The sequence below is a fragment of the Equus quagga genome, chromosome 7, assembly GCF_021613505.1.
Source record: "Equus quagga isolate Etosha38 chromosome 7, UCLA_HA_Equagga_1.0, whole genome shotgun sequence".
Classification (NCBI taxonomy): Eukaryota; Metazoa; Chordata; class Mammalia; order Perissodactyla; family Equidae; genus Equus; species Equus quagga.
In genome coordinates, this window is record NC_060273.1 from 89,073,757 (window position 1) to 89,085,117 (window position 11,361).

At 40.2% G+C, this 11,361-nt stretch overlaps 1 protein-coding gene across 3 annotated transcripts in view; it reads right to left on the bottom strand.

Moving 5' to 3' along the window:
- The window catches only part of MEGF10 (multiple EGF like domains 10), a 163,497-nt gene that overhangs the window by 41,721 nt on the left and 110,415 nt on the right, over positions 1–11,361 (bottom strand). For all 3 annotated transcript variants that reach the window (XR_006889256.1, XM_046665459.1, XM_046665460.1), the window contains exons 9-10: positions 6,844–7,056; positions 325–499 (exon numbers count right to left, since the gene is read on the bottom strand). Coding sequence is in view for 2 of the 3 variants with exons in the window: in XM_046665459.1 (XP_046521415.1) it covers positions 325–499; positions 6,844–7,056 (388 nt within the window). In the remaining variant the exon portion in view is untranslated. The remainder of the gene's footprint in view (positions 1–324; positions 500–6,843; positions 7,057–11,361) is intronic.

An 11,361-nucleotide genomic window follows, 5' to 3' on the forward strand; every position in this document is an offset into this window, starting at 1 on the left:
TCCTACTTGGAACAGTAATTTTTTTGTTGCCTATAAAACACAGTAAAATAATTATGTAAGAATAATTAAAATACATCATATTCATGACATATATTAATTAAATAATTAAATATCAATGCCACATTTATAGTTTTGCCAGCTTTCCAAGTCATCACTCTAAGGTAATTACTCACATCTCTCATTATGACTTTTCTCTTTATTCTCTGTTAACAAAGTGACTGATTTTAGCACATTTGTACTTCAGAAAAGGTCATATAAATCATGGTATCAGTATGCTCCCCATTGTACCTCTCGTCTCCTTCTTCCAGAGCCCAAGCCACTCACTTTGAATCCTGGGGCACAGGTGCACTTTCCAGTCACACTGTCACAGTCAGCCCCGTTTTGGCAGCTGCAGATCTGTTGGCAAGCTTCTCCATAGAATCCAGGAGAACACGTCTCATTACAGTAGAGTCCCGACCAGCCCGGCTTGCAGGCACACTCTCCAGACATGGGGTGACAGCTGAGAGACGTGGATGAAAGGAGCAAGTCATTCTCGGGTAAACATGACACCCAAGGCCCGTGCAAATGTTGCTTTAGCCATGATCACTAAAAGTGTGGGCAATTCCATGCACGATCACCTAAACTCCATTCCCAGGCTTGGCATGATTTAATTAATTGGCCCAAACCTGATTGGTACTACAGAAATGTTGCATGAAATCAGCATCATGTTCTAGCAGGATGATTATTACAACTGTGTCCTTTTGTCCGAAGCTCATTTCAATTTTCATAAATTGAAAGCACTAATTCAATAAGAGATCAACTAGAAGAGAAGATCTAAAGAACTCCATCCAATGAAAATACCAAATCAATCAACCAGGGTGATATCTAAGGAACTTCAAAAGCAGTGCCCTTTTCAGCCTGTTCCTTTCAGTTCCCCATACCTGGTGGTGGAGCAGCTGTCACTACCTGAAACAGCAGCCGCATTGATGGCCAGGCAGCCAGCTGTCGCTCCATGGCAAATGGACACATCAGCTGTGCTAAGCTGCACGCGTTAGTGCGGTTGACACAATAGGGCACTCTGTGGCCCTCAAAACACATGTGCTTCTCACCAAAGGAAAATCTTAATACTCAAACTAGCTCTGCTCACATTTGGAAGACTGTTAAAGATGGACTTCCTCCCCTGATGGAGACAAAAGCCTCCCCTTAGTACAGCCAACAATAAAATCTACTGTCACATAAGACGTTTGCTAAATGATCTCTCATCAGAAGACCGCTTATAGATTTTCTACTCTTGAAAGAACAGTGACCTGGGAGGATGAAGACTGAGGAGATCAGTCCAGCTTTCTCACTGTCTGGTTAACCTTAGTGAATGCATATAACCCCCCTGGGCCTGATGTCCTGGTCTGTCAATTGAGGGTCTCAACCACACCCCATAATCTCATTTTCTACCATTTTTTTTTTTCTTTAAAGAAAAAGCCTATGGGTGGACAGTTTGTTACTCGTTTTCACAAATTTATTTAAACATACTTTTAGGCCTCTGCTGCAACTAAGTGCCCACAAGCAAAGGCCTTGGCATTGGTCACAAGCATTACTCAGGAAACATGGCAGGAAGAAATATCCAAGCACAACTCTACATTTAAGATGGTTTATTGGGTATAGAAGGTTTGGGTTCAGAAGACAAGGGTTTGAGTCTTAGATCTACTTAGATCTACTTGATCTACTTATCTATTTATCCTTGGGCAGACACCTAGCATCTCCACGGCATCTCAAACTTCACATGTCAAAAATGGACCCCTTGTTCTTCCCTTTCTTCATTCCTCACTCACCGTTGGCTCTCAATTGTCCCACCGAAGTAACGGCACCACCAGCGACTCAGTTGTCTAAACTAGAAACTTCAGAGTTATTCTTGTTAACTCCTCCCTCATCTCCACTTCATCACTAGGACCTAACAATCCTAACTCCAAAATGTGTCTTGAATCAATCCACATCTCTTCATTTTCACTGTCACCACCCTACTCCAAGCCAATGTCACCTATCTCCTAAGCTCCTGAATAGCTTTCTAACTTTTCTCCCTGCATTCACTCATGTGTCATCATCTAAAAGTAGATCTTATCATTCTTCTTAAAACTCTTCAAAGACTTTAGAATAAAATCCATACGGTTTAATCTAGGTAGAGAGACGATATAACTTATTGTCTAAACTAGGACATTTTTAAGAGTGGAGAGGGAGTTACTAATAATTATACTAGGACAATAGGCCTAAACTAAACAGTCCCTGTAACACCAGATATATGCTCACCCTCAATGCAGCCCACTCGCCCTCATCATCTGGCCACTGCCTGCTTTCCAACCGCTTCTTTCATCAACATTCTCTCTTTTTACTCTGCTCAACTGCAATGGAGTTCTTTCAGTTTGTCAAAGCATTGAGCTTTTTCTACTGATGGCTTCACATGGTCTATTCCACACGCCCAGAATGCTGCTTCTCCACTCTTTACCTAGCTCTCTCCATCTTAGCCTGCCAGTCTCAGCTTAAATATCTTCCTTAGAGGGGCCTTCGCAGACCTCTCACATTTAAATTAGGTCTCACCTATTACTCTCTTTCATAGCACCCTGCTCTCTCTCCTCATCTCACTTATCACAACCTATAATCTTATGTCTATTTTTACAATACTTTAAAGTCTTCCTTTCCCTCTAGACTTCAAGCTCCATGAGGGCAAGAGTTGAGTGTGTTTTGTTACCTGTCCCTGGCACGTGGGAGGCCACAGTAAATAGCGACTGAGTGAATAAGTGAAAACCTCACAGTTGATGTGCAGTGGGGTCTGACATCAGGGACCTTGCTTTCCCATATTAATTTGCTTCCCCCTGATATCTCTGAGTCATCCAGTGATGTTAAATTATAATCTGTATAACTGCATACAAAGGCAACATTTCCCCCTGAAATTAATTTTTAAAATGTCCAAGTCATGGCTTAAAGGGAATCACCCTTAATTGCAGGGAACACTCATGTGACGTTTATGATGATATGGCAAGGGAATGCACAGATCAGCAGCTAGCATTTCCTGAGCACTGAACGTGTGCTAACACCATGCTAAGCAATCCGTGTGCTTTATTTCACTTAACCCTTACAGCCATGCTCAGCATCAGGGGTGATCCCATTTCATAAATGAGGGAACAGAGACGTAGAAAGAATGAGTAATTTATTCGACATCTCACACGGGTAGTGGTAGAATCAAACTTGAATCTAGATTTATTTATTTGTTTTTACACTAAAGAAAAATGAAGTTTGATAGCAGCTTGCTAGGAGGGCGAGATAAAAACAATTGCTAAAATTTAGGATTTAGCACAAATAAAAGGGTTAGCAGGACCCATAAAAGCCTGTATTGTGCAAAAAGCAAGGACAAATTTAAATTTACTTCAGGAAGGCCCTACATTTGAGAAAAGGAAGAGAAATATTTCAAGTGATGGATTGGGTAAAGTAGTTTACCTTATCTTAACATACTATTAAAAAAAGGACATCTTTTAGTAGAAAATATTACTTTACATTAAAAAGTAGAAAGTAATATTCGTGGTGTAGACATAAATGTTAAACAAAACAGACAATTTGGGGACAGGGAATTGAACTAAGCTAGAGGCAGACAGAGAGATTGATATTCAATGCCCCCTAGTGAGAATTAGTGCAGCACACTGGTTCTCAGATTGATTGACACCAAAATTAGTATTCAGCAATTTGTAATTAGATGGAGGAAGCCAGAGCACTTTGGAGGCATCTGATGGGTTCTCATGCAGGCAGCTTAATTGGTAATGAGATTTACGTGTCAATGTTAGAGCAGCAGATTGGAGCTTGAAGGGTAATACACTCCTACCTGTTTTCTTTCTAAAGAGGCTTGCTTTGTACATATGAAAATAGGATTATACACATATAAGAATATCTATTATTTTATGCACATACAACCAGATATAAATATTCTAGTACATATTTCAATTTAAGAGTTAAATCATTACAAGAGTCCAATACAATATTGGCTAAAATAGAATGAGTCATTGAATTTCCCTTCATTCATATCCTTAGACGTTATTAATGCTCAGATGTAATGACAATTAGGTGGCATTTGCAAATAGACACATCCTGATTGCCCACAGCTATTAAATGTCCTTAAGAACAAGAGCTAATATACATATCCCATGTGGAATCTTACTAAATCTCGAATTTTATTTTACCATTCAAAATTATTTCCACCATAAAAGTTAGTTTTCAGTTGAAAAGTCCAGGTCACAGTGGACTAAAGAGCGTCTTTAGACTCTATAATAGCACTGTTTTTAAAATACTAATATCATTTATAAATATATTTGAATTCATTTTGACCCTATGATAGGTTGCAAAATAAAAATGGCTACAAATTCTTTGCAACTCATCCCATCAAAAAGTGGAGTGCGAATCTAGACTTGGTTATGTGACCTGCTTTGTCTAAAGAGACATTAGCAAACACAACATAACCAAAGGTTTGAAGAGTGTTTGCATGTTGGAGCTCACCGGGACTCTTGCTGCATTTGGAAACCAATCACCATGTAGAGAAGCCCAGGTTAACCTGCTAGACGCTGGAGACATGTATAGCTCAGTTTCCTCTATCATCCAGCCAAATGCTAGACATGTGAGTGAGGAATTCTAAGACCAGCCAGCCTCTAGTTGATCTGCCAGCTGAACACAGGGAGACCAGCAAAAGAACCACCAAGCTGAGCCCAGGCCAAACAGTAAAGCAAAATATCTTCAGCTAATAAACAATTACTGTTTTATACCACTAAGTTTGGGGTAGTTTTTTCTTTTTATACAGCAAAAGCTAACTAATACAAACCTCTACCCAAATATATGTCTGCAATATATGTCGATATTATGTACATCCATAGAACTCACAATTTACCTCTTAGTTTACATTGCATTAGTTATCTCTTTAATAATAAAGGTTTTAGGATAAATACACATCATAAATTATGTCATAGCAAGCTGCATTTGCTTGATTAAATGGTAAAATGAATGAGCTAGACTTTCAATTCATACAAACATTCTATGTCTTTTAGTTCAAAGGAAACGTGTGTTTCCAACAATTTTACATGGAAGTTCCAGATATAAGAATCAAATGGATGGCTCCAACTGTGAATTCAACGAGACAGTCATATAATCAACATTCAATTGGTTTCAACAGAAATTTGTAAAAGCTAACTTTTTAAAACAGCTTTCATTATTTAGGGAAGTACTTAGGCTAACTGTTTTTTAATCTTCTGATTATTTGACATACATTATTAGATAGATTCTGGGTTTCTTTGATCTACGTGATTGCCAAATAATTTCATGTACTTCTCTGTTAAAGCATACATACTTAGGTACACATGACCTATGTCAAAATTATCACAGTATTGATGTCACTCAAATAACTGTCCACTTGCACCTTGCCACTATTAACATGGTCCCCAATTCTAACAAAACCAATATTTTCTCTGCTTCTCCAGTTCTTCTCATAATAGAGCTCCTTTGTATAACCTTATCAATCTACTTGATTTCAGGATGTGTCTACACCAAATGAAACAGCACAGTGGTATTAGAAAGTTCATAATTACCACTACACGCGGCTTACCATTTGCTGGGACAAGCCTTACATGGCAGGAAGGGCCAAACTCGTGACTTGTCCCCATTCCTGCCAACTCCTTAAACATTGGAGAGTTGAAAAACAAACAAAATCCTACAGAGATTATTCAGTTTTACTCCCCAGATGCTTATTTAACCTTGTCATGTAAAGAGTGGCAATATTTTCCAATGAAGAAGACCAAAAGTTGACTAAAACAGCTTACAAAGTTGCTTGAGACATATTAAGAATCCATTTCTTTCATGTGTCCCACCAAAATGTATTCCAGCACGTGCACACACGCACACATACACACACACACACATTGCAAAGCCCATTGTTCTGTTCCCCGTTAACAATGGTTTAAAGAAGAGACCAACCACAGGCTTCTGTTTACTTTTAACTTTTGCACATTTGAGATTTGACATGGCCACAAGTTATCTTTCAGAGGCATAAATGAAATAACAGCTGTGCTGAATGCAAATAAAAGTAATTCTCGTAACATCTGAGCTGCTATATAGTGCACGACGTTTTTGTCAGATTCAACTTTTCCAGCAGTTTGCAAATGAAGCCCAGAATTCGAAGTGATATTTATCTGGTCCTTGGGGGAGGGAAAGGAAAAAAGGGGGTGGAAAGATATTTTCAGGGGCAGACAAGGTATACTAGGGTGGGTGGGATCATGGTTTCCTGTTCTTAAATTCTTTGTGAGATTTTTGAGCTAAAAGACCCTGGTGAGTTCTATGCAGAGTAATCCACTCTGAAAACATATTTCACATGTGACAGCCACATGTGAAGCACTTTCACAAAACTTCCACCGGTATACTTCCTCTCTACACAGATGTGCTGTCAAGTAAAAGATGTTGCAGTGAGAATCATTTTGCGATATTTTTACATACTAAACTGGACTTAACCCATCTCTCATTGCAACTTCGCTTCTAAGGGAATGTCAGAGAATCCCTTTCTTAGGGAAGTGTTCTACTAACCTCAGCAAACATAATTTTTGCCAGTGGCCAGTAGTAGCGAATAGGATCTAATATCCACCCATGACCATCTAATAATTTTAGCACTCCTGACTTGGATCATCGCCCATCAAGTGAAAAAGTCTTGCGTTTACCTAGTGGTTCCTACCCAGGATGACCCAGAGGCAGGAATGGTCTTGGGGCGAGGTCTGACAATCCCTGCTTCCAATAGGGGACATGATGGTTAAAACTTTAAGAGGACACCTCCTTCCAAGGGCAGCCGACCCTCACCTCTGAGTGTTGTCCAGGTGGCAGGGGCACCGCTTGTCACATTTGATGCCGTAGAGCCCTTCTGGACACAGGCGCGCCTCGCAGTGCTCACCAGCAAAGCCTGCTTCACAGAGGCATGAGCCACTCACATGGTAACATTTCCCTCCATTGACACACTGGCAGGTCTCAGCACAGCGAACTCCGTATGTGCCAACAGGACACTCGTCCTGGCATCTATCAAGCAGGAGGTGGGAGTGGAAGATGGATGAGTTAGTACCATGTGAAAAGAAATAGTCAATTCAAATAGGCTTTGTTATGTATAAATTGAAACTGCTTTTTGGATTTGATATTTATTTAGTGATTATCCCTTCAGAGGCATGAAAAGTATTAAGATGAATTACACTGGCTACAGCTAGTAGTAACAACAATACGACCTGTAAAAGAAATAAAAACAAAAGCAAAATAAAAGTATAAGCTTGAGACATGGAGCATGTTTTATACCCAATGCTTGCCAAAAGCATATGTAGCATTTTAGTAGATATCAGGAAAGGGAGAAAAGAAATTGTCCAAATGTTAGTTCCAGCCCATCATTGGGAAATTTAAAAATATTCTTTCCCTGTTCCAAAGAGAAAAAGTATGTAGCAAATTTGAAACTAAATTTTAATTCTCTTGGATTTCATATTGACATTAATTTTTAATCTCAGCCATGCGTCTGCTCTTTCCAAAGGTGAATGGTAATCATTGCTCCCCATTTAAAAAGTTATGTAACGAATAAAAAACTCCTCCTTAGATTTAGGGATGTCTGAGCGATTGAAATTAGGTGTCCTCGATTCCAACCTGGGGAGCTCCTGCCAGCGGGTTGTAGGAAGGCTTGGAGTTCTCTAACGCAAAATTTTTGTGAAGTGGGATATCGTCCTCTGTTGAGAAGAAGGGATGCCAAATGGCAAGGAAAGAATATCAGTCCTCAAAAATTCACTTTATTGTCTTTTTTTTTTTTTAAGATTTTATCTTTTTCCTTTTTCTCCCCAAAGCCCCCCAGTACATAGTTGTATATTCTTCGTTGTGGGTCCTTCTAGTTGTGGCATGTGGGATGCCGCCTCAGCGTGGCTTGATGAGCAGTGCCATGTCCACGCCCAGGATTCGAACCAGCGAAACACTGGGCCGCCTGCAGCGGAGCGCGCGAACTTAACCACTTGGCCATGGCGCCAGCCCTCACTTTATTGTCTTTTAAGAAATGACATTAGAGCTCAGTCCCAGAGGAAGGACACGCTCTGGGTGAATTGGATCAGGTGGGAAGCTGAGTTGCTGGAGGGAATTGTGATAGGGAAGAGAAAATTATCATCACTTCATGGAAGGCATGACTTGCTCTCCATCCAGCCAAGTTTCTTCTCGACCAGGCAAGGTGACTTAATGGGGCTTTCTGCAGCAGAAGGAGTGCTTTCTGCCAAGGGAGACGAGACAGGGTCTCCTCTAGCCGAGCGCTCACCACAAGTAGAGCATTTTGTGAGTCTCAACAGGCACTTCCCACGTGGCTCTCAAGTCATGCCAGACCCAGAGTCAAAAATGTAGGTCAGCGTTGCATTTTTCAGATCGGTATAATGCAGGCAGCAAGTGCATGATAACAAATTCAAGCATATTTGAAAGCAACAGCAAAGGGACTGAAAAGCAATTATTTGCCACAAGGCTTTGCATATCTTTAATGACAGGGTGTGACTACTAAGAATACTAGGGCTGGGCGGGATTCTGTTTAGGTGTAGAGGACACATCTTGAGAATCCTTTGATAACTTTTCTGGTTAACTCTGGCTCTAGTGTATGAATGTGATAGAGACAAGGAAAAGAGCCTCTTGCAAATTTGGTTTCACATCTTTAGGTGTGTTTGTTAATAGGCAGAGTCTTCAAATCAATTGCTCAACAAACCATTAGAAAAGTTCTGGAGTAACTGAACTCACATTTAGCATAAAATCAGATGTGTGCTTTAAAGCTACACATGAGTATACTTATTTTTAGACCGCAGTATTTTTAAAAGGTACTCTATTTTTAACTTGCAAGAAGCTTTAATAAGCCAAGTCACTTAGTTTATTCCTTAAAGATGTAGACTTTAGAGAAAGAAATGCTGAAGTACAATAAATCTGGCCTCATCGTGGCTCTGCTAAAGGCTGGCAAGACACTTTACAACCTGTCTATCCAGATTTCCTTGCAAGTCAGTACCAAAAAGAAAAAGATAAACAAGGTAAAATAATATCACTAAAATGGCCCCAAATGTTAAGCTTTGGGCTCTATGATTTTAACTTAGTAAAAAGCACAGCTCTAAAAGTGGGTGAGCAGTCTAGAAATGGGAAGCCTGGAAAAGCGTCTGCTACCAAATGACAGGGAACCAGTGTGCATATTTTATCCTATCTTGGCAAAGACTTCCTTTTCTTTGGGAAAACAAAATCCATAATAGCTGGTTCTGACCCATATTTACCTTTCTAACCTATAATTAAACATACTACCAGTTTGTATTACAAATGGCAAAAAGCCATTTGAATTTTACTTAGTAAAGTAGCCATTATGTAAAGCTTGGGTCACATTCCCACTTTCTTTTTTGTCAATATTGCACTTGTAAGAGAATCCTGTTAGCAATAGTTACGTCTATTTCCATCTACCAAGCCAAAATGGTAGGATACCTTTCTAGAAGGGGACATTTTCCATCTTGAAAATAAACACAATCACCAAGTAGCTTAAAATTTCCTGATTTGCTGAATTAAAAGTCTTTGTTAATCAGTCTTATCTCCCTTTTGGCCTCTTTATCCAAAATAAACATCATTTCCCAACGAACTTTATGCCCTTAATGTTGCTTTTATAGTCCCAGATGGAACAAGAAAAGCTATCTTAAGAATCAGTAAAAAAGGAAATACGTTTTCTTAAGAGAGAAGGCAGATAAAGACATAGCAAGAAATACTGGCCACAGCAGAAATATGGAAATTTGGAGTTTCTGTTTTTTTTTTTTTTTGAGTAATGCCCTGGAACTGGGGAAAATGGGCAAGCATTAAGTAGAGATAAACCCTGAATGACACTAATTCTCAAATCAATGAGGGTTACAGACTTGTTTTAATACTATTTCAATTATTAAATTAAATCTCATTGAGAACTTATGGAAAAAGAAGTGAGTTAGTGTATAAGGGGTGGCAGTTCCCTCTTTTTGCCTTGTCCTTTTGAGCATGTCCCTCCCTAGAGGGACTGGAATAATTGGGCCAAACCATGATTTAGTGTGAAAGAGTCACATTCCTCATTCAACCTGGAATCGATGGATCAGCTGCCTGCCTCTCTAACATCTGGAACCGCTGCTCTGGGGGAAATATAAAAAGTGCTGGGAAAGAGCCAACTCTTCTACAGTCCTGGATACAGGAAAGGGTTCCTCAACTGAAGACCAAGGCCACATCCCCCCAGTTCCTGTCTACAATTTCTGACTTTACGTCCTTTCACTCCCATTCTTCTTCACTTTCAGGGTAACACAGAACCCAGGTGTGGCTGGATAGTGCTGGGCTTCACCTGAACAGAATCCACAATTGATTCACAGATTTCCCCATCCAGCTAACACTTAACAGTGTTAACTTTGGTGTTAGCACCAATCAGGTGCATGGACTCGAGCTAGGCCACCAATGGCCTGAGTGATTCCACGACAACCCATTAGCATTAAGAACACTCTTTTAACCCTTTCAGAAGAATTTTTGTGAGGATCTGGAAACCATTCTCTCTTTACTCTTGCTTGGCTGTGCCACATTACATTTCCTCACCACAATGTCCTCTCAGCCTTTCCACAAACCTCAAAGCCTATTATTTGGGCAGCCCATGAGTTGCTCTGCCTGCCTCCAAGGTGCCTGTTTCGTTTGTTCTGTTTTCTCTCCGGCTGGGAGGGCCATCCCCACATCCTGGGAATGCTTTGCTGGCAGCTGCCTGTGGTGGTACCTGCTCCTCCAGGCAGCAGCCCTCTGGCCTAAACTCAGTGATCAAGTTACGCTGACTTCTCAGAACAGGGCCCCCGAGGCTGCTTTCCCCACACCCCCTGCCACAAATTGCCCCAAAGCCATCATTTTTTCCCTTTCGTAATGATAATATGCTTGTTGTCATTGTGTGTGTGTATATGTCTTAACTCTGGAACCCAGCTGGGGATAGCACAACTGAAAACAGGAATCATGCCATCAGTTTATCAGAAAAACAATAGTTATAAGAACAACAACTCAAGAAGCAAGTTCCTTCTTCACTTTCCTTCTCTTTCTCTGGCTTTTTGCCCTCTTTGCCTCAAATCTAAAATTCACCTGAAAATTAGCTGTTATTCCTTTTCTAAGATGAGCATGGCTTGCCTTACATGTTTGTTGTTTTCACATCGTCTCGAATTTGAGGCTTAAATCCCTGGAGGGCAAGTAAACAATTTATATTTAAATTTTCAGCGCCCTAAAATATTACACAAAACTATTATTTAGGATTCTGCTTGGTCTCCTGACTCTCCTTTCCTGATTCATCTATAATAAGATGTTATTGCCATGGATCCAGAGCTC